At 42.7% G+C, this 22,210-nt stretch overlaps 1 protein-coding gene across 7 annotated transcripts in view; it reads left to right on the top strand.

Annotated features, from left to right (window-relative positions):
- LOC138521067 (receptor-type tyrosine-protein phosphatase V-like) overlaps window positions 1–22,210 on the top strand; it is a 641,711-nt gene that overhangs the window by 569,632 nt on the left and 49,869 nt on the right. For 4 of the 7 annotated variants that reach the window (XM_069633596.1, XM_069633592.1, XM_069633595.1 and 1 more), the window contains 2 exons: window positions 4,909–4,985; window positions 15,105–15,239. In XM_069633596.1, the coding sequence (XP_069489697.1) occupies window positions 4,909–4,985; window positions 15,105–15,239 (212 nt within the window). Of the gene's footprint in view, window positions 1–4,908; window positions 4,994–15,104; window positions 15,240–22,210 lie in introns of all 7 variants that reach the window. The other 3 variants (XM_069633598.1, XM_069633597.1, XM_069633594.1) reach the window with 2 other exon arrangements.

The following is a 22,210-nucleotide window of genomic DNA, read 5'->3' on the forward strand; positions in this document are numbered from 1 at the left end:
GTGATGAGGCCGGTGTTTCCTCGTCCGCCTGCAGACGGGCGGTGTTAAACCCGCCAGGCCAGACCTGGCGGGTTTTACGCCTCCGCCTGCAGGAGTTGTGATCGCCCGGCATGGAAACAACGGTGGCAGCGGGTTTACCGCCACCGTTGTTTCCATACCGGGCGAGTTATAATGAGGCCCTTTGAGTTTTATTTAACTAACAGTGCTTTTGTGTTGATCTAGCCTGGAATTAAACTAAGTTTGCAATGTACTGTGCTGCATTATTCATCTCATTGGAATAGATGAGGTTAAATGGAAGATACATGGTTTGAGGGCCTGACGTCTATGGTAGGACCGCCCTCCGTCTAGGAAATCACAATAATCTTGTGAGACTTAGCCTGCGTTGTAGGCACCCATAACATATTATGGTTGGGTTTAAGGACTTGTTACTCCAACAAAGATTGAGAAGGCGATTTGGGGAATTATGCCCACATTGTCCTGATTTGGATCTTTGTGGGTGTATTTGAAATGAACCCGTATTTGGACCCCTTGCTCTCTTTCTCTGGGAATGCTGCACCTCGTCTATGACTCCTTATGAGGCAGAAAGAAGTGTCAGGATGTTGCTCTTTGTACTTTTCTTCCGAGCACAATTGCCTGACATTTAGATACTCACTGTATTGGGGCCCCGTTGTCCCGGGTCCTGCTGTTGATGGGCTCTGCTGGGCAAGACTACTGCCTCAGACGCGGCACTGACACTGCGCTAAATTAGATGCTGTAGGTAGGAGTCGTGTGGTAATGACTGGCATGGGAGAGCACCGCTCTCCTCTCTATTAACATGGACACGTGATGTGAGCCACGTGTCCATAACACGGGTCGGTGCAGGGGCCCTGGAGGGGGCTTAATTACAACATCCTATGCCAAGGGTAAATGTTCAAAATAATGATAGAATGCCACTGTCGATACCTTTTTGGAGCATATGCCTGGAAATGCGTTATAACATTTCCAACCGAAAACGCGTTCTGATCAGGCAGTTGGTCCCAGGGTGTCAGACCATGATCAGAACCCAAACAGAGGTCCCTGGGTGTTACAGCTACAGAATATGGTTTTATTAGTCCATGTAAAATGGTTGTGCAGTGGATCAAAGGGTGGAACCCATATGAATGAATTTACTACACCACGACGAATACATACGTTTGGAGGGCAAGGGGAGCATGACATAATACTGTGCCCACTTTAAGCATGCAACAACATGCAGGATGCTCGGTCCCTTCGGGATCTTAGGACATACCCATTCGTCTTTACTAGCTCTTGTCATCACGATGGGAAGGGTGCAGGTTTTGTGCTCCCCGCAGGCGGGACACTTTTTCTTTCCTTGCTGCTACGGAGGCAGATGCTCCAACTTATCACCAGGGACGTCATTTCACCAAAATGCAGGGGTAGCGGAAGTGACATCACACGACCCTTGACCCCCTGATGACATCACAGGAAGTGATGTCATTAGACCCACCCCGAAGTGATATCGCGGGAAGCTATGGAACACGACCTTTCACCCATTGACAAAACAGTTAGTGGCATCACAAAGCATTGTACACTACGAAAAATATGGCTACGATATCACTATAATGTGATGTACATTTCATACAGGAATGGATAGCCATATGTATCATTAAGATCATTGTGTATAGGCCCATATTACCAAATTACTGTGAATGCAAGCAGACGCCCATGACCAAATGATAATTATGTTGTATTATATAGCACTTACGCTTAAGCCCTTTATATAGAAAAAATATACACCCAATTTCATCCAACCTGTGTTGGTACTCATTTATCAACCTCAGAAGGATGAAAGGCTGAGTTGAGGCGTTTAAGAACAGACTAAATCAGTGACTCACCCCCTGAAGTGTGCCTGAAATAAACCTTTAATGAGTCTAGCAATTATTGTATAGAATTCCACAAAGACACATTATTTTGTATTCCTATTCTTTTTTTATTTAGGGGCAGTGCTGAAAGTGTTAGGCTTGTGGCACTCCTGTTCTTATTTGTTTACATTTTATTAAGGGAGCCAGCCACTCCAGAAGTAAAGAGTCACATGGTGCTGGCCACAGCCCAGGAGGCTGCATTTTCTTTTTAACAGAGGTCGCAGTTGCGACCTCTGGCGACCCCTAAATGACGTCCCTGCTTATCACCCCATCCGGCGAGAGTTCTTCCAGCTGTTCTTCCAACTGTGTGGTATACGGTTGCTCAGCCGCACAAGCACCTTCCAAACTGAGTCCTGTGGCTAGAGCGATACCTCAGGCAGTTCCATCCTACGTCTGTTGAGGCAACGCCACTTCTGTTCACCCTCTCCTAGGTGGGAAACATCAGATCGGTGATGTGGGAGCTCTTACCTGCACTGCAACAGAGCTCGCGCTGCCACTTCCTCGGCAGGAGCAGTTCCTTTACTGACATGGTGGTCTCGCTATTGCTGCCGGGCTCTCGCCAGGTAGGGTGCACACCCGTCTTTGGCGTGCTGCACTGATTGCACCCTCCCCCCAGGCGGGACACAATGTCAGTGACGAGGCCAATGCACTCTTCATTCCTTCTTCCACCTCCCGAAGGGGAAAACCGTTTCGTGTCAGTGGACAAGCCGCAGGCAGCCCTCAAAGTGTTTGTAGATGGCGGCAACTAAAGCTGCAAAGACAGGACAGTAGGAGCCATGACTGGCAGCGGTCCGGGCAGCTCCATGGGCAGGCTCCCTCAGGCGGCAGTGGTTTGTTCATTGCATGCCAGAGAGGCCAGCACATATGTTGCGTGCTGGGGGCTTTGGTGAGGTCACCATCTTGGCACTGAGTGCCATGCACACCACATCTTCACCAACACTGTTAACACGTTTCGCCAAGGCAGTAGCGTGGCAGGGACAGGCTGCGTCCCTCGTTGTGGCCACCATCTTGGCTCTGAGTAGCATGCACACCACGGCTTCACCAGCGCTGTTAGCACGCTTCGCCATGGTGGTAGTGTTGCAGGGACATGCTCTGTCCCTTCTTTCCGTTCTAGCTCCTCCTAGAGCGAGCTTGGCAATCCTAGCAGCATGGTGGGGGAAGGTCGAGCCCCTTACACACTGGTATCGGCGGGGATCAGGGTCCCATCCTCGTTGCCAGTTGTTATGGGGTCCGGTGGTCCTGGGTCCTGCTGTTGATGGGCTCTGCTTGGCAGGCCCACGGCCTGAGAAGCGGCACTGGCACTGCGCTAAAGAACATGTTGTAGGCAGGAGTCGTGTGGTAATGACTGGAAAGCGGGAGTACCGCTCGCCTCTTTATTAACATTGACACGTGATGTGTGCCACGTGTCCATAACACAGTTCGGTGCATAAGCACTGTAGGAGCCTAAGTTACAACACAGACTATTTCTCAGCAGAGGGGCACTCACATTTTGGGAAAATGCAGAATGGACGGCAATTTTCCTCATTCATTGATATAATGCTCTGTAAGGGTGCCAATTTAAAACAACAAAACCCAGAAAATGTGCTAGGTATTGGAAGCCACACCATCCTAACTTTAGGAAGTCCATAAGCACACTGATGACCTCACGCATGTCATCACTGGAAACTAGAGCACACTGACATCAGCAGACAGATGCGGGTGTAATGAGTGACTGTGACAAGGAAGAAAGCTGCGGGAGCAATGACGCAACTGCAATGAGGGGGAGGGGTGCAGGAGTAATTAGTGACTGTGAGGATGAGGTGTGTGGGGAATAACAAGGGGACTAAGCACCTGCCCTCTACACGCTGCATGGAACGGTTTACCAGTTCATATGAAAACTCTTAGATCAGGGTAGGATTTTGAAGTGAAAAAGCTTATAAAATGTAATGACACACACTGTAGTACACTGTAGAGGGCAAGTTGTTAAAGTAGTTGTTTGTTCTGCCCTAGTAAAAAGTCAGCTGCCTGGCACCTCCCCATCGACCACTACTTAACGTTGAATGTTAAATAATAGGTAGTCTGCAATGATTCCCTTTTCCCGGTGGCCTTTTTCTTTTTTCTAAGAAAATCCTCACAAACATTCAATCTCCTGATGAAATTTTGCTTTTGAAAAATATCTGGCTCAGATACAAGCAGTGCATCATGGGAGATGCATCGAAGGTTTAGATGCCAGAGGCACCCTACTCTCTGCCTAATTAAAACAAACTTCTGGATGGATTTCCACCAACCAACAACAGTGACCAGTTCAAAGGTTGCAACCATAGAGGAACACTAATGCAAAACGAAAAAAGCACACACTTTTTTGGATGCGTTGTAACTTTTGAACCATTGCACACATTTGCAGTAAACATTCCAATTGTGCACCTCCGCCTTTTTGAAAACTCATTACAAGAGTCAAATAGTTCAAAATGTATAATGTCATATTGCACAAGTAATGCAGAGGGTGGGGCTCGTAGAAGAGCTGGCTCCGGCTACTTCTGAATGTGAGTTTATACCAGTGTTTATCCTGCATTGAGGCGAGTTCATGGACTAGCTCAGGGTTGCCCAAATCTCGGGCCGAAAACGTGTCCGATTTTCAGGGTGTTACTCATTAATAGATACGAGATTTGAATACAATGATTCTAAATGTATGCACATTTTTGCTCATGACTATTAATGAGGGATATGAGGCCGGGAGTTGGACAATGCTACAGCACTAGCCCCCCCCCCCCCCCCCCCCCGCCTGTGTGCTTATTTGTATTCTTCGACTGTAGTCCTGGGTTCATAATGGGAAATCCAGAACTACAAGTATACATTATAATTTAATATGCATAGAAAAAGGACTGCACTAAATGGAACCTTCAGTGGCTTGTGGAGCAGGATTGCTTCAGATTTGTTGCATTCATGTAGAAAGTAATATTTAACAAGAGCACACGGATCCCGTTTGCCTTGCCATTGATTCGCCCGGATTCTGTGTTTTGTTTTGCAGATGACCGGTGCCGAGTGAAATTCTCACCTGTGGGTCCAGACCCCTTGTCCGATGGTGCAAAGGCCTGGTTTATTCCTGTGAGTAGGTTGGTGGATGCCTTCACAAGACTCGTACAATGTTTGGATAAATTAGTAGTTAGTGCAGGTTTCATGGACTGTTTTAGTACTAGGACCAGTGCTTCAGTGAAACCTTCTTTGGACGTTTATGAAACGAGAGAAATCCGAAAGCACTTGCAAACATTGTAGCTAAAAGGTTAAAGGTTGGCATGTGTTAAGATGTGTAAAGTGTGACTTCCGGTTGTGCAGCGTCCCAGTAGGCTCCATGAATTTGACGCTGGTCATTTTTAGTTTCCTTGATCATCTTCCTCACCCCTCCCCTCCACCCTCCTGGGCCAAGTTTGCCCTTTTTATCAATCCACTTTTAACTTTATTTTCCCTATTGTTCAAAAAGTGAAGAAATTAACTTCCAAGTCTCTTTTTGCATAACAATTGACTTGTATTTATTTGCCATGGAAATGATTTGCTGCTAATATTTTATTAATGGGTGTATTTTGGCTTTCAAAATGTATAGAATGACTACCAGATTTTGAGGTTTGACTTCCTGTCCCAATAGGTTAACTGAAGCACCGCTGGGGTCACTATATATTGGTTATTTTTTAAATTAAAAGAATGTAATTCCTTTTTCATTCTTTTGCTGGAAAATAGCATTTTAGCGGTATCTATAGTGAACCAATTGTATAATCTGGAGTGGTAGTGATGGTGAAACATTTGATGGTGCGTTTCTTTAAAGTGTGTCCTTGGCCTTCTGAAACACTAGATGCTAGAAACCTTGTGCTTTTGCATGGCTTGGATGTGGTCCAAGTTCCATAGCCTCTCTTTCACCCAATCAAAGCCAGGGTGTGTGGCTCTGACAGCCAATGACCTTACAAAAAGCCTGGGAGGCAACATTATGTCGCAAAATGAACCTGATGGCTACATACTAATATTACTACTATTATTATGTATTCTCACTGCAGGTGCATAGAAAGGTTTTCAAAATAAATCAGAAAACAATAATGAAAACTATGTGTAAGAAGTAAAATAAAAATTAAAGGTACCAAAGGAAAATTATTTCCTGAACTTGCAATCGGAGCAACAGAAGGGCTACGCTCCCCGCCATGTGTGGCCCTTTGCTGGACAGGAGGTGTAAAACGGTGGTCGCTGGCACTTTTATGTGGTCCTTAGCATTGGCTCCCATCACAAATTTTGGCCACAGTGCTTCTCCGCTCCATGTCTATTACGAGTCATCAACACCACCCCTCAGTAGGTACATGTTTATTTATTCTATAAAACTCCTATCACCAATACTCACCTCCACAACAATCAAGAAATATAATCGATTTTTAAAACTTCTAACTTGCCATAGTCCAACTTTCTTTCCCGACCTAAAATGTCAGAGATTGCCCAAACACAAATTGATCATGGTTCTATGATGCAGGTGCATTCATTCATCGAGCTACTCTAGAATCCTGGACATCAGGGCCATTGCACAGGGAGCAGGACCAACCCAGCACCGGGGTAACAGGTCATAGGTGTAGTAATTAAGCAGGAGAATAATGAAGTAGCTTCCACTCCATCGCAGCTCCCATCCTGAAGTCCAGTACAATGGTCAGACCTGGAACATCCAGATCCGCATGTTCTAGAGTACATTCCACAAATGTACCTAATGCACTTAAGATACTACACCAACCTCTGAGACCACAATCTTGCCAGGAACATTGTCTCTTGTTATCACCAAGATCCTCACCAACAAACTTGTATACATCAAAGCATTCAACACCAAAAAATGCTCGTCTGGCACCAACAATGGGAGGGCAGGTCATTAAGACAGATATTGTTTGAAGAGTCATATTCTTAGCACCTTGATTAAGGTAGTTTGGTCAGGAAGGTAGGTAGTTCAACAGTTTGGTAGTCTTACTGGAGAAAGCACAACCACCAGAATGGCAACTGCACAAGCAAGGAATAAAGAGCTGGTTGACGAACGAAGAGCAAGGTTTATGTATGACAATAAAACTGGAGTTTGGTGGCACTGGACCTCATAGTGAGTTTGGTAGTGCAGTACATTTTTGATTGTTATTGTGTCACTGCCACTTTTTTGGCAGTAATGGAATTGTTCCCAGTTTTACTGCACCTCCGATTTCCTATTTTGGATTTACCGATAACAAGCCGCTGCAGGCAAATCCTCCACATTGAAGCCAGAAAGGGGCAGATTTGACATTGGTAGAAATACCTTCCATTGTGAATCCGCTAAATCCGAGATGGAGTCCTGTGTACTCGAAAAATGGTGCTTGCCGATGCCGCCACTCATCTGGTGGTAAATCCAGCAGACTGAATGGTGAAAACAGTAACTGTGATTAGTGGTATTTCTGTGTTAATACTGCAGTAATACTACTAAACTCTGAATGAGGCCCCGTGTAAGTGGGCCAAGGCTGATAATAACATCTCTATCTTGTTTTCCAACATCTCTATCTTGTCTTCCATCAATCTAAAGAGTTTTCTCATGCTCACTCTTTCACTCACCACAAATTAGTATGCCATCCTGGAAACAATGGACGTCCCTTATTCCCTCAAAGAGCCTATCCATCACTTTTTGAAACACCGATGACGCAGACTCTTGGCCAAACTGCATTTGCCGGAATTTAAATCATCCCTCGTGCATCAAAAATGCTGTCAATTTCTGTGATTCTTAGTCCAACTCCACCTGCTGGTATGCTGATGACAGACCCAACTTTGTGTAAGTATTCCCTTTACCAATCAAGGATAACATTTCTGCCATATTTGGGAGAGGATGCCTCCCTACAACAACACAATTATTTACCTCTCTAAGATCTATACATAAGCAGAGTTCATTGCTTGATTTTATAACCACAACTAGTGGAGATACCCATTCTCCTGTCTGAGTCATCTCTTATCTAGAAGCTATCTAGGTTCTAGATATCTTGAACAGCAGCAGCACAACACACTCGCAATCCACATTCCACATTCTAGTTCCACGTGTGTATCCCATGGGGCATATAACAGAATGGTTTCCTCCTCAAATCTCCTGTGCATATTTTGGTGCAACTGTAAACTTAATAAACTTACAGATCATACATATTTGATACACTAACATACACATACATATGAGTGTAAACTTTTAAAGATATTGAATGAAACACATTGAACCAATTTACTTATAATTTACAGTAAATTGTAAGTAAATAGTTTGGCACATAGTATTAGGAGATCGCAATAGCACCTGAGTTCCCTAGTCAGATGGCTATGATATTCACAATTTAATGTACTTTTTCTGGGCTCAAGAGATTGCCAAGGAGATCAACAAGAGTTAACTCAGAGAGACATGAATTCAGTTTTGATGAGAACATACTCTTAAAATCGCTTTGACCATGTTTTTAATATTCTAATTCTTGTATTGCTTTTCTAAAGGTTTGTTCGACTGCCCATGACACTTTCAAATAATCCTCAGGATTTATCACATTTATTTGGACACCAAAGGATTCCACAATTGGAAATCTTTGCTCACTATATGAGGTAGACCGACCGCCAAAAAGACAATCTGTTTTGTAACTTGCTATTAACAAAGAAGTAAAACTTTCTTTCCTTACTCTCTACTACCTCATGATCTTTGTCTTCTCAATGTTGCTTTGGGTGACCAATTTTTTTTTTTAAAAGTTATCTAACGTTATAATCCCTGACTTGTGTACATACCATTGTGGTATAAGTTTACTATATCATTGAAATGTGCTCCACTCTTTTTAGTTTCAGCACTTTATGATCCAATGGAAACATTCAACAATAGACAACACAATACAAGATAGCTTCAAGGAATATGTGTTCTATTGGATTCCTGTAGATTCTCAGTTTCCATCCATCGTTCATAACATAAGTGACATTATGTCTGTACATGGTAAGACTCATTGGTTTAATGAAATAAATTATTAATAATTTATTAACAAATGGCCAGCAAAGCCCATGAAGCAAAGTCTCATTGTAAGTCAACACAGTGGCCTCCCAGAAATCACTAACCCTACCAAACATCCAACCACCTATGCAGTGCTGTCAAAAGTTTTTTCTTTTTGCCTCTTATGTTCATGTTCGCAAAATACCAAATCCTGAAGCAGCAAGCACCAGGAAAACCTTCTTTAAATTCAATTACTAAAAATGCCCTAATGGAATCCTCACCCCAATATTGTCCATTGGAAGAACCAAAGACCAACTCCAACCCAAACATGTGTTGTTAATAAGGCAGCATCTGCAAGGAACAGCTATGAGATAAGTCCTAGACATTACATCCTCAAGACCTTCTTAAGGATTCCCTACATACATCATGGAAAAGCAGTCTCATGGGACAAATAACCTAATCTCTGGCCTCTCATCTGCACTCCATTTCTAGCATGAACCTGATGGCAGCCCCAGCATTTACAAAGTCTGTTGAGACCATCTTAATTGTTTCCTTCTGCATCGCCCAGTCCTCTGTCCCTGTCATCTACTTCGACCTTCATCCTGTCATCCTCACACAAAAATAACTGGGCCCATCAGTCTCATTGCTGATCCTGTGCAATGGAGACACCTGTGGAGAATGAGGCAGTGTTGTCAGCTGCCAGCAGGCTTGAAATGCAATCAAAAAAGAGAACATTTTCATGAGGTTAAGAAGCCACAGAGTAATCGATAGAAATATTGGATTCTAACAACAATAGTTCCAGCACTGAATAATTCTGTATCTCACAAAAGACGCCCTAATATTCATCAATAACCCAACGGGTAATCCAACAGTTAAAGTGATACAATAGCAGTTTCTCAATTGAAAGACCACAACATTTGCATAAACTGACCGATCGAAAGCTGTTACTTTCCATCGTCAATTCTTGAAGCAAACTAATAACAGTTAAGTTATGAGAGCGCAATATAACAGCTTTCATCCAAAAAGAGTAAGGATTTCAAGTGCTAAGTACTAGAGGGATACAAATTCTCTGGTTCTAGGTCTGTTGGCTGTGTACAAAAGTTGCGCCACGATTTTTGCAGCACAAAAGGCCGCCTTCTGCTGGTGCGATGCTTTCTGCATGGCCCTCTCTCATTACTTGATGGGTTGAGGGGGCTACCCTCTTGGTCCCTCAGTCACAATGCAGCACCCACCATCCCCCTTCACCCATTCCTGCCCCCACCCACACTTACCTGCTTTGGGCTCCAGTCCCGGGCTCTTCACTTTCTGGCTCCATCTGTAGTCTGGAGCATCGGAAGTCTGGGGCACAGCACAGCATGCTTTTCTGTGTGACCGCTTGTGCCCCGGGCTTCCGGTGTTGCACTCTGCAGACTGCCAGATAATGGGCCAAAAGGGTACATTTAAAGTCATAATTGCTAAAGTTCTCTTAATCTATATAAAAGTGTACATATTATAAGGTCAAAGTTATTCGTTTTTCAGACATTCAAAAATATACTTTAAGATGGTATAGAAAAGTTAATTGTATTTACTTAAAACAAAGTACTGGTGACTCATGTAAGGAACTCATGGTGGCAACAGTAAAGACACACAAGTGATCACAGTTTATTGAACTGAATTTGCAGGTTGGAAAAACACCTAATCTAAACCTAAAGTTAAGATGGGAGCAAGCAACGACTATCAAATGAAAAATAAGGCAGTCTAGGTGGCGCCCTGTCAAATAAAAAGGGCCTATACTAAAAGAAAAAAACTATTGCCAGTTTTTATGCTAAATACGGAAAGAAGAGTGTGGGATAAGGTTCACAAGAAAGAGTGTCTCAAATGATAAGTTAGGATGTGTAGCCGGGCTCTTCCTTGCCCACGTTTTGAGCGTGGGGGTGGGATTCCTGAGCACAGCACACGCTCAAGCTTTCCCAGCACAAGCTAACAGTTCTGATCTCAGCTTATCAGGGCTTTCAGTGGTTAAGTCTCCCCTCTATCAAAAGAAGTCTCTTACCTCAGAGGACCTGATGTCTGTAACACAATAACAAAAGAAAGTTATTTTCAGCTTGCACGTTTGGTGATACATTTTCACCCTTGGATCCCCCTCGTTCGGGCTCAGATCTACAAGAGGTTTTCAATCAGTTTCATGCCCTTCAGTAATCAAGCTTCTCGCTTCCGAGGGTCTGATGAGCTCTCAAAATATTTATTCAAAAAGCACTGGTTCCAAAGTTCTTCTTTGTCTTTTTCTTGCGTTTGGGTGATAGTTCTTCACCCCTGGGTTCTCCTTTTTCGGGGTCAGAACCCTCTCGATTGTTAGCCTCCCTTGTCAAACGGGAAATTATATCGTGCCTCCTATTATAATGAATATATGTATATTGGCCTACGCCAAGCTGCTTGTAAGCCACTTGCGAAGAAATTTGTGTTGCAAAGTCCCGACCTTAGAATCAATGTAAGCCGCCATTTTAGGTTCTCTCTGCAAAGTCACCCCGTGAGCTAAAATGGTGGACGGTGTCACTCCGAAAATGTAACATGGCTGTCTTGACCTCTATGTATAAACTAATGTGTAACTTGCCTGCAGGCCACTTGTTAGGGTCATGAACTGAGACCTTGTCCTTCGTTGACCTGCGTGTAAAGGATTACTCATGTCAATGAAGCTAATCCACGAGCATATGTTAAGAACAATGGATTCAAATACTGAACTGAGACATTTGTTTAAACTACATTGTATAGATGTTTGAGAAAGTCTATATAAAAAATCCTAAAGTACACTGTAACTATTGAGGCTTGTTGGTGAATACATTAAAAGTAAACCCTAAACGTATATATGTGTGAACTCGGCATGAACCCTAGATCCGTAATGTATTAATGAATACTAACCCACAGTGTGGTTGGACATCATGTTTTCAAAGCTATATAAAGCGCGACTATTCTAATGTACAGTCCCACTCACTGAGCACACCAAACCACGCTGGAGTTCGCTGTGTTGTACTGAGGGCCGATAGCTATCTGTTACTTTTGTACTTTGAAACTGTTCAGTATAAAATAAAGATCTTTGTATGTTCCTTTTGTAACCCGTGTTCGGTGTATTTCCTTTTGGGGGTACTCAGCCTCGATATTTTCTCTTTGTTTTCACACCCTCAGCCGGCTTCAATCGGGCTTTCAACACAATCTTCATATGTAACATTCACAAATCTTAGATTCTTTTTAAACAGTTAATTGTGGACATCCCTCTGCCGGGTTCATGCTTGTCAACACACTGTTAATCGGGACTTCAGACTTTGCACCTGGTCAGCATCCCCCGGTCGGGTTCACTCTAGCCAAATTTACGATGCAGGATTTGCTTCCCTTAGTTTTCACAAGCATCTGTCGGTCAAATGCTTTTGACTGTACAGTTGATTTTACTAGACTCCTGTATGACCACTTTGACCCCTTCTCGCCATTCTCCGATGGCCTTTTGGTTACAGTAGTTCAACAACAGGGTAATCGCCCAGAGTTTCTCAACTGAGCACTCCTGTGGTGCTGAATCGGCTATGCTGGCTTTCCTCTTGTGTATCAATAGTTCTTTGCACTTTCTTTAATCAGCCACTTGTTGCTTCCATTCAACACAGTTCAGTTTCTTATCGGCTCTCTTCTCGACTGACCGGCTGTGATGAACTGCTTGGCTTTCTTGTCTGTGGAGTCATGGCCGGTACCATTGGGACATGCGTCTCTCCCTGGCTTTGCTGTCAGTGGAGAAGGCGCCCGTGTACTGTTGACATGTCATGCAACACACGCTGGCTATTGTTTGCGGTCTTACGCTTTCTTCTCTGGAGGTTTCACTGGCCTCTGTCAATAAGGGGAAGGTCACTTCGCTCCTTGGAATCCTCTCGATTTGCGCCATCTTTCTCCTCCTCTTGGACTGCCCTGCTCTCTCGTTAGCGGTTTGCCTTGCTCGTATTGTGCTCTCATGCTCCACCTTTTATCCGTGTGGGGAAAGGAAAGGGCTGTCAGGTGTGTGGGATTCTGGTCAATTGCCTGACTTTGCCTGACCCTTGCCTTGGGACATGTCAGGTAAATGGCCCTGGTGTTAGTCCATTGTCTTTCATGGTGTGCGAAAAGTGTTAGTGTGGAAAATATGTGGGGTAGTGTTTCTGAATGTCCTTTGTGGTAGGATGGGGAAACGGTGTTACAAGAAGGGGGATACCGCATCTCACCAATCGGTGTCCCACTTCAACTCCTCGAGGACCCCCCATCTAGGTGATCCTCCCTCACTAGTCCACCCCCAGGAACTGGATCCAAAAGTGATGGCTGTGTCCTGGCCACCTGGATGACAGAACCCCGCGGACTAGTTAGGGAGACACCTTCAGGTTTCTCACAATCAACAGCCAATACAATTTACCAGGGTCAAATATTCACCTGTGGCTTTAATTTTAAGGAACACATTCTAAATGCACTAAGGAAAACATTTGACAGCTTAAATAAATGCCCTCAACTGACCTTGTACAAAACATTCAAATGATACCTTGAAATTCATCAGGTTTCTTGAAGTGATAACTGGATTTAGCAACATGTTCTTGATTTGAACTATAGTAAGACAAATAAAGGAAAGGCAGAGCTGAATGGCTTCATCATATCAAGCTTGCAGGATACTAGCATTGCTTGAAGCTCCAGTTGGACCACTTTCTTGTATGCTCTTAAAGGGCATTGCCACATTCTCAACATGGTAGTCACTTTCTATCAGATTTGATGTTTGGGTATATAGGTTCTCAGAATCATAACCAGAAAGCTGGCCTAAATAGTTCCCTGATCTAATCAGCTGACCAAGATCATCATAAAAGCGCAGCTGCTGAGGGTCTTCCATTCATGTGGGATACAATTACTATCCGTGAACAGGAATCAGCATTTTGTTACAAATATTATCCAGAAGATTCTATGGCACCAAAGAGATTTCCTGGCCTCTTCAAGTAACCAAGTGGTGAGATTTGGCATTCCTGAGATCTCGAAGTTGACAAAGTATAAAAGAGATCTAAGGTAATGTCAACCTCACGCTACAACTGAGTTATTTATGTCAACGGTGGAACTCCAAGTTGGCCCTGACAGCCACATACAAATATCCATGATGGAAAATGTGAGTTTTGTCTTCAACTCAAATTCTCTCAGCACAGTAGCATGACAAAAGAGAGTTTAGCTTATAGGTTATCAATGACTGTTGAAACGTAGAAATCCCCATTATCACCCTCTGTCGCTATTCTACTTTTTCTCCTAGTTATACTTAGTATACAGGTGTTTTATTACTTTCAAATAGTCATTTGGGTGGCACCAAGCCTAATTTGTAAATGGTGTTTTACCTTCTGTAATGGCTTAGCAGGTGAAAAACAATAGTCTGGAGGGTTGACCAGAGCAATGCCAGAGGTTAAGATTAATTCTAAACCTTCCAGCCATCACCTCTTTGTTTTTGAGTTGTCACGCCGAGTGGGACGGGTATGCCCAGACGTGGGTCCTGTGCCTGCTGAGCCTAGAGACCCAAGCTACTCCACACTCATGAGACCCAACAAGGCTGAAAAATGTCTGGGGATGCTTGTGGTCTCATGCAGAAGGGATGTGGCCTAGAAGTTCAGGCTTGACTGCCCCTTTTGAGGTCGGACCAAGCCTGATTTGCATATGGTCTTTCCCTTCTGTAATGGCTTGGCAGGTGAAGAACGTTGGTCTTTAGGGTTGACCAGAGCAATGCCAGCCGTTATGATTCAATCTAAACCTTCCAGCCATCACCTATTTGTTTTTACATTCCATTGCCCCCCATGATTGCATCAACCTTCTTGCGTGCCCTCCCCAATGAGTAGGACTTTCAATTTCGAGTAATTTATGAGAAGTGGGTAATCAGAAACCTGTTGCAATTTTTTGTATTTTTTTGTTTGTTTTATTTTGTGGAGTTTTACAATGTGGCCAAGATGCTTCATTCAACTATCAGAAAATGGTACATGGCTCCACCTTTTATAAGAAGCAACTTTGGGCATGACTATATGTCCCTTGGAGAGCATTTTGTGTATATTTTTAGGACTTCAATGTAGTTTTCCAGTTTCTTTCAAATGTTCTCTATATGCCATCTTCCATTGACTCGCATAATGTAGTCTTCATGGTTGTTTGTGGTGGTTCTAGCGCTCATAGCTCTGCATCGTGCCCACATTATTCTGATACACCCATCGAAGGCCACTGCATTGTAAATCCTACATTTTAACACTGTTTCTATTGCTGCTTCACAGGGCTACAACTCAGCTAAGGATTATCTGGCTTTCCATGGCCCAGAACCAAACACCGTCGAGCAGTTCTGGAAGATGGCTTGGGAACACAACATCCAGACTATCGTAACTCTGGTGCCGTTCGGAGAGAAGGAGGAGGTGAGTTCCATGGGTCGGGTACTATGGAAATGTGGTAGCCTGTGTTTCCTAGACCAATCAGGGATACGTACTGCTTGAAGAGATGGCTCAGGCACTTGAAGCCAACAACTTGTTGTACGATAATCATTTAGTTGCTTATGAAATAGCTTTATAGAGCACAGCATTCCTCAAGGTGGCCAAAACCAGGGAGATGGAAGACCCTTGGAGCAAGAAGAGGAATTATTGGAAGGGTGGACGAATATGGAAGGGGAACGGGCAATAAAGTTATCAGTCAGATATTTTCTAGTCTTGAAGCATGTTCAGAAAAGAACAGTGATGCTAATTTGATTATTTGTAGAGGTATGCCTCAAAGTAAGCTTCTGCCTCCCTGCTTCGTCTAATGAGAGTGATGGCCACTCATCTATCTGCGGTTGCTTGAACTGAATGGGCTAATGGGTAGGGATAATTGGGCGTAATCATTTTGGAACATGCCTTCCTCAAACACATAGAATCAGGCAGGGGATTTTAATGAGGGATCCTACTGGCAACGAGGAAACAATGCAGCAGAGTAGTACAATGGAAAACATGATTTTTTGGGCCGGGAAGATGAGGCGAGCTGCTGGATTTATGGCAGCTGTAGTTATGTGAAAATTTAGGGCATCCCTCCATGGAGGTGTGACAGCTCTTGAGTTGTGCACAAGGTCTTTGTTATTGGCATAATAAGAAGGGAGTTATTTTCCTTGGTCAGTATTGGGAAGCAACTTTTACCAGACATAGAGTTCTAAAACCATACCAATCCTACAAAAACCAGCAAATTACTCCTATACAGCCTTATTGTCACAGTGTTTGAAAAGAAAATGCTTCCATACTGAAGGGTATTTTTTTATATTATAGTGTTTGTAGGGCTCATTTTGAACTAAAACCGCGCATGAGGATCTAGGGTGTGGTGGTGTTGCTTTTTTCTGTACAGGACATTGTGCTACAATTCCTGGGAACATGTGGCTAACTGGATCCAGACATATTTCCAACTTTTCTTTGAGCCCAAACCATGAGTATACTGGAGATGGGGCCGACATGTTCCGTCTGTTGGACCCCCTCAAAAAGCATCATCCCTCTTTGCGGCTATAAAAGTAGCGTGCTTTGCTTAGGCAGACAAAAATGCACAACATACTTTGCAAGTCATGTACTAGCTTCTAAATTGGGTGGTGTAAGGATATTTGGCATGTTACTGCACAAGTAGCATTACAGCGCTACTGCACAAGTAGCATTACAGCACTACTGCACAAGTAGCATTTTTTTTTTGCAGCACCACCACAAGGGTGCGGTGCATTGCTATATGGGTTAACAGATTAACAAGGAAAGACAGACTATTCAGTCAAAAAACGATTTTAACATATAAGATGCAAAGCTATTTTTACAGTTAAAAGCACACGTGTTCATTTAAAAATATGCACACTATTTTTCACCTGAAATGCCTATATTGCTAGAGACACATTTGAAAATTAACAGCTAACATATTAACCATTAACCTGACTAATAAAACCTTATTTTATTATAACTCACTAATAAAATGTGTTCTCTACTGCAGAATTAGGCATATTTTGAAAACCAGTTAAATGAGTGTGCAGATTTTTCCTCTCTTCTCTGCATGATTATCCGTGTTGTTGTGCACAGTAACTGCAGGAGGAAGGAAGTCAGATTTGCAACAATTGCAAATGTATAAGCGAAGCTATTGTTTAAAAGTAGGAGGATGAGAGATGATGGATTTCATTGGAACACGTCATAAAGAGGGCTGAGAGGAAAGTTTTAGTGGGCAGTAGCAGGGAAAAAGACAGGCAGACATCTTTCTGCACTACTGGGGAGAAGACCTGGCTGTGGGGGTGTCCTGCTGCAGTCGAGACTGGGGAAAGCTGAAAGAATTACATTTCCACTGGCAGAGGCTGTCCTATCTGAAAAAGCTGAGAATTCCAGGCAATGACCCCGGCTTGAGAAGGCAAGCGTCCCTTTTCGTTGGAGTTAAGCCAAGAGAGCCACATTCACAGAGAGAATCCTCTAAACAGATAAGGTAATTACCTAACTGGGGGAGCTGTGTGTGTGCACGAAAGTATGCAGTCAGTGTAGAAAAATGAAAGTCCCGTGCGTGTCTTAATCAAGTGCTAATGTTGCAATTTAAGTTCTGTTCTCCGCCACTATAATTGCAGTGTGTCATTGAAAATGCTTTGATGGTTCCCTTTTATTGCTGTAAAGAATGAGATTATGTCTAAATGCAAATTTTATAATACAGAAAATATTTGAAAACAAACGGGTGGTTTATTTTCTATTTACCATTACAATGCCAATGATGTGGGGAGATTTTTAAACAGTGCAATGGTCATTTTAAGACAGATGTGTGTATGTCAGAATCAGTATGAATAATTGTGAGTGACTGTAGTATAACTTGTTGGAGGTACATGAGCCAACGGGAAGAGAGACTCTCTGAACATAGCTCCCTACCGTATATAAGGTAGTGGAAATTACCACAAGACTACCACATATAGCTCTCTGTCGTAAATAAGTCAGTGAGTTTGCCCATGGTGGCGCACCAACACTATCCCTGGAAATTGTGGTTTCCCTAGAATGCAGGTCTGAGGTCTCTCTAGTGATCACACGAAAAATCTAAGCGAAGATAAGGGATTCTGGACATTGGGGCCACAAATAAAACAAGGGAATTATGCTCACCAAAATACCACCAACCACGTATACCAAATATGCAGGTCTGGGTGCTGAAATAATGCATGTCCATTGTATTATTGTTGCACATGGCCAAATCTGAATACAAAGAGTGATTATTGCTAAGTTATTTCTCAGCGGTAATAAAATACCGTCAGGCCCCAAATCTCCACAAAATACCCTACATATTTATGGTGCGTTGCAGGCCGGGAAAGTGATCATAGAGTACCTACTGGGCGTGGCAAGCGTGTCTCACACTGCCATTTGCACATTAAAGGGAACCCATTTTATAATAGCAGTGTGCCACTAAAAACGAATTTCAGAATGTCACAAAGGGAAACCACATTCTCAGATCTAGTGCAATATTTAGAGGCAAAGTTATTTGCACATGGGAATTGGTCTTCGAACAGTACCTTAGAATGGAGTAACCGCATTCAGGGTGAGGTGCAGAAAGAAAAACTAGACAATATTTTTGCAGAAGGCAGCATAATTCAGGTCTGCCTTACAAGATTATTGAATGCAGCCGATAAAAGTGCAGAGAAAGACTGTTTAATACGGCTATGCGGCAAAATATGGTTTATTTTAAACAAGTCACTGCGAATGCAAGAGAATGATACTCAGCTAATTAACAGGTTAAAGACTGAATTAGATGGGGCAAGTAAAAATCAGGAAATGTTGAGAGCAGAATTGGATGTATGCCAAAAAGACATGCAATTAAAATGCAGAGACTTTGATACTCAGTTATCCAAAAACAAGAAACAATTTGAAGATAGTGAGCAAGAATTGACACACTTAAAAGCCTTAGTGGATCACATTAGGCAGGATAAAGATGAGGTTGTTTCAGAAATGCAGATTTTACAAAAAGAACATTGCGAAAAAGAAGGTGATCTCCAGAGTGTAGAACAAGAAATGATTAAAATGATCCAAGAAAGAGACAAGAGAAGTAAAGAGTTCAATGAATGCCAAATGCAAATGTGCGATATGCAGGAGGCAATTAATAAAATGAGTGATGAAAATAATTATTTGCATGATGAAGCCAACAGACTCCTTAAAAAGTGTAAGGACTTAGAACAGCAAATGTGCATTCCCAGGTCCCAGGAGAGGCGGCAGGGCACCACATTCAATGGAGTGGAGGTGAATTCTAGCTCTGCCCAAAGAGCTAGTGCCCCAGTGACTGGGCCGGTGACTGAACTTGGTTGCAGCGCCCTTGGGGGATTTGATACTCCCATTGGGGGCAGCCACCAATCTCATACACCTGAAAACAGGATTGAATCACAAAATAGTGCAATTCCATGCATTGCAACAAGTAGCCCCATAAAAATAATGAAATCCATTAAAGCCCTGATCAAACCATTTAAAAAGGGAGGTGAATGCTGCATTGAGGATCACTTAGAAGCGGTGCATGACATTTTTAAAGCGCTCCAGATACCTAAGGAACAGTACAGACAATATTTTCATTTAACTTTAGATGCCCCGACGGCCAGCATCATAAGGGGATTAAATGAACAGCAGAATATGACATGGCTGGAGTTTGAAAAAGAAATTAGGCGCCATTTTTCTCCTTTTCAGTCATTGCAGGAGGCAAAGAAAGTTGCGTACACTATTACTGCTGGACCTAATACATCACCTCGCCAATTTTTACAAGACTTAAAAAGAGCATTCTCTCGCTTTGATGTATCTTTTGACTCAAATTCCAATGAGTTTAAAACCGCATACTTCTATGGGCTACAGAAAGACATTATATCCCAATTGGTCCGTGAATTTGACCGTGACAAGTCCCTTGAATGGATTGTACATCAAAGCACCAAGCTATATGAGGTACTCTATTGTCAGGGTAGAGAAAGTGATAAAATGAAAGATACTAGGCCTAAATCTAAAGAACCCTCAGCCACAGTAATGGAAATCAGGTCAGCCAAAATGTCCCTTGAGTCTGCTCAAAGCCAAGGTAAAAATAATGTGACACCTGAACAAAGGGGTAATCAACAAAGATCGCCATTTACTGTACCAATATTCCAATCACATGATCCTAGTAATAGAGAGAGCTACATCAGCCCTAGATATTTAGGAGATAGACCCCGGGTAAGATACCGGTCTGATATGGCAGGTATGAACAATAATCAGAGACAAAATCAAGATCAAAGAAATGATGGTCCCTACCAGTCATTGGGGACACAGAGCAGATTTGATCCCAGCACCATGATATATGGTAATCAGGATAGGCCCCGATATGTGGATCGATTTACTGATAATGGAAATCAATATAGGGGCCAGTACCCACAATCTGAGAAACAGGACATGAAGCAAAACGTGAACTACAGTCCACGCCAGTACAATGATTCCCCACCAGGGGACTATAATCAAAGGATGGGTGCAACCCGCTCCCCTCCACAAATGAATCAAGAGTTCAGAAACCATCCCAACCGGTATCAATCACCTGAGAGGTATCAGAATAGATCCAATCAGGGGGAAAACAACCAATATCGACCTAGGCCACAGAAAGAGGATCCTAGAGAGGTGGAAAGGTTCCAATGCCTTGAGGCCCAAGTGAAAATGTTAGCTGAGCAAATAGGAAAGCTCTATACAGCGCAAAAACAACCTTCCAAAGAGGGGGCTGATGGCCATAGCAATGACCGGGGGGCTTCCGAAAAGTGACTAAGTACTCATGATAACTGCAGTGCCAAAATGACAGATAGCTCTGATATAATTTTGCATAACGACTCTGAGATGTCTAATGGATTAAAAATGAAAGTACCAGTAAATGAAATTGTGACAGAAAGTGCAAATACTTCTAAAAAAGAGGTACGGTTTAACTTAGAGCTAAATAAAACAGTAAAGATTTGCACAAATGAAAAAGAAACATTAGGAATTCCAAAAGAACAAAGGGACAGATTTAAGAAAAATGACTCATGCATGGGGAATACCAGTGAACAGGGAGTAAGTGGGGATGCCATAGCTCCTTCCCTGGGCAAGCAAAACAATTACCAAACACAGACAGAAAAAGGAAATACTCACAAGGAGGGTACAAGTCAATCACCTGAAAAATTCTTTGAGCCACATATTTTTGAAGAGGCTGAAAGGGCTGGTATTACACTAAATGATCACAAATGCACAGAATTAAAAAATGACTAATTGCTGAATGATGTTGTGACACATGTTCAGTTGGAAGGTTGTAATGTGGTCTCTGATGTTACCCAGATGGATGGGCGAACGGTGGCCACACTCCAAAAAACCTCTGAACATGGAGAAATGAATAAAATATCTCGCACAGAAATGGGTAAAAAGGAGGGAAAAATGTCTTTTCATTTACCAATGTGCTTAGCCAAAAGTGAAAAAGACCTGAGAAAGGTGAGCCCTGAAATCAGTAAGAATTCACATTTCTTATGTGTATTAGAGGAAGTTGAGGACAGATATTATGCACCCATCACTGTAGAAGAAAAATGCCACACCTTTGCTATGATTGACACTGGCGCACAGGCCACAATTATGTCCAAGGAGCTGGTAAAGAGTATCAATGAAGGGAGGCCTCCACAGAGTCAGATCACAGTGAAGGCAAATCAAGGCCCAGTGCATAACTTTAATGGGGAGGAGGTGCCCATCATAGGTGTAACTGAGGTTGACATAAAAATAGGAAAGCACAGAATGAAACAAGAGGTATTGATCACATCTATTTGTGAAATTCCATTTCTGATGGGGACAGATTGCCTGAAAAGATTGTCTCCTCTCATAGATGGGGTGAATGGAGTGCTGTGGTCCTTAACCAAAAAACCATTGAGGCCTAAGAAACTAAAATCACAAAACAGCAATATAAAAGAATGTCACACCATTGCCAAAACAAATGATGCTGTGGAGGTATATCTCCAGAATAGCTGCATACCTAGTGTCACTGTTATATTAAGGTGTCAAGACAAAGATCAGAGCGACAATGAAAAACTACCTGTACAAATATACTTGGACCCAAGGAAAGATTGGCAGACTGCCATAGACGAACACACATTACGTTTCTATTTAAAAGAGAATACATGCAAACAGAATATTGTTCCTAAAACAGATTCAGAAAAACACATTACCACTCTGGCAGAGATACACATGGAAGATGAGCAACCATGGGTTCACGCTGGTATAAATGATTATCTTAAAACAATAAAAGCCACTTTAGCGCTTGAACATGAAAGGAGTTTCATTAATGAGAAATTGTTGCAAAAAATTATGGAGAGGGAAGAAATCCCAAAATTTAGGATTAAAAACCAATATGTTTCTGGGTTGGACAGTCCAGACTTTGAAAA

Source organism: Ambystoma mexicanum, chromosome 13 (assembly GCF_040938575.1).
Source record: "Ambystoma mexicanum isolate Mex_15411 chromosome 13, UKY_AmexF1_1, whole genome shotgun sequence".
NCBI classification, from domain to species: domain Eukaryota; kingdom Metazoa; phylum Chordata; class Amphibia; order Caudata; family Ambystomatidae; genus Ambystoma; species Ambystoma mexicanum.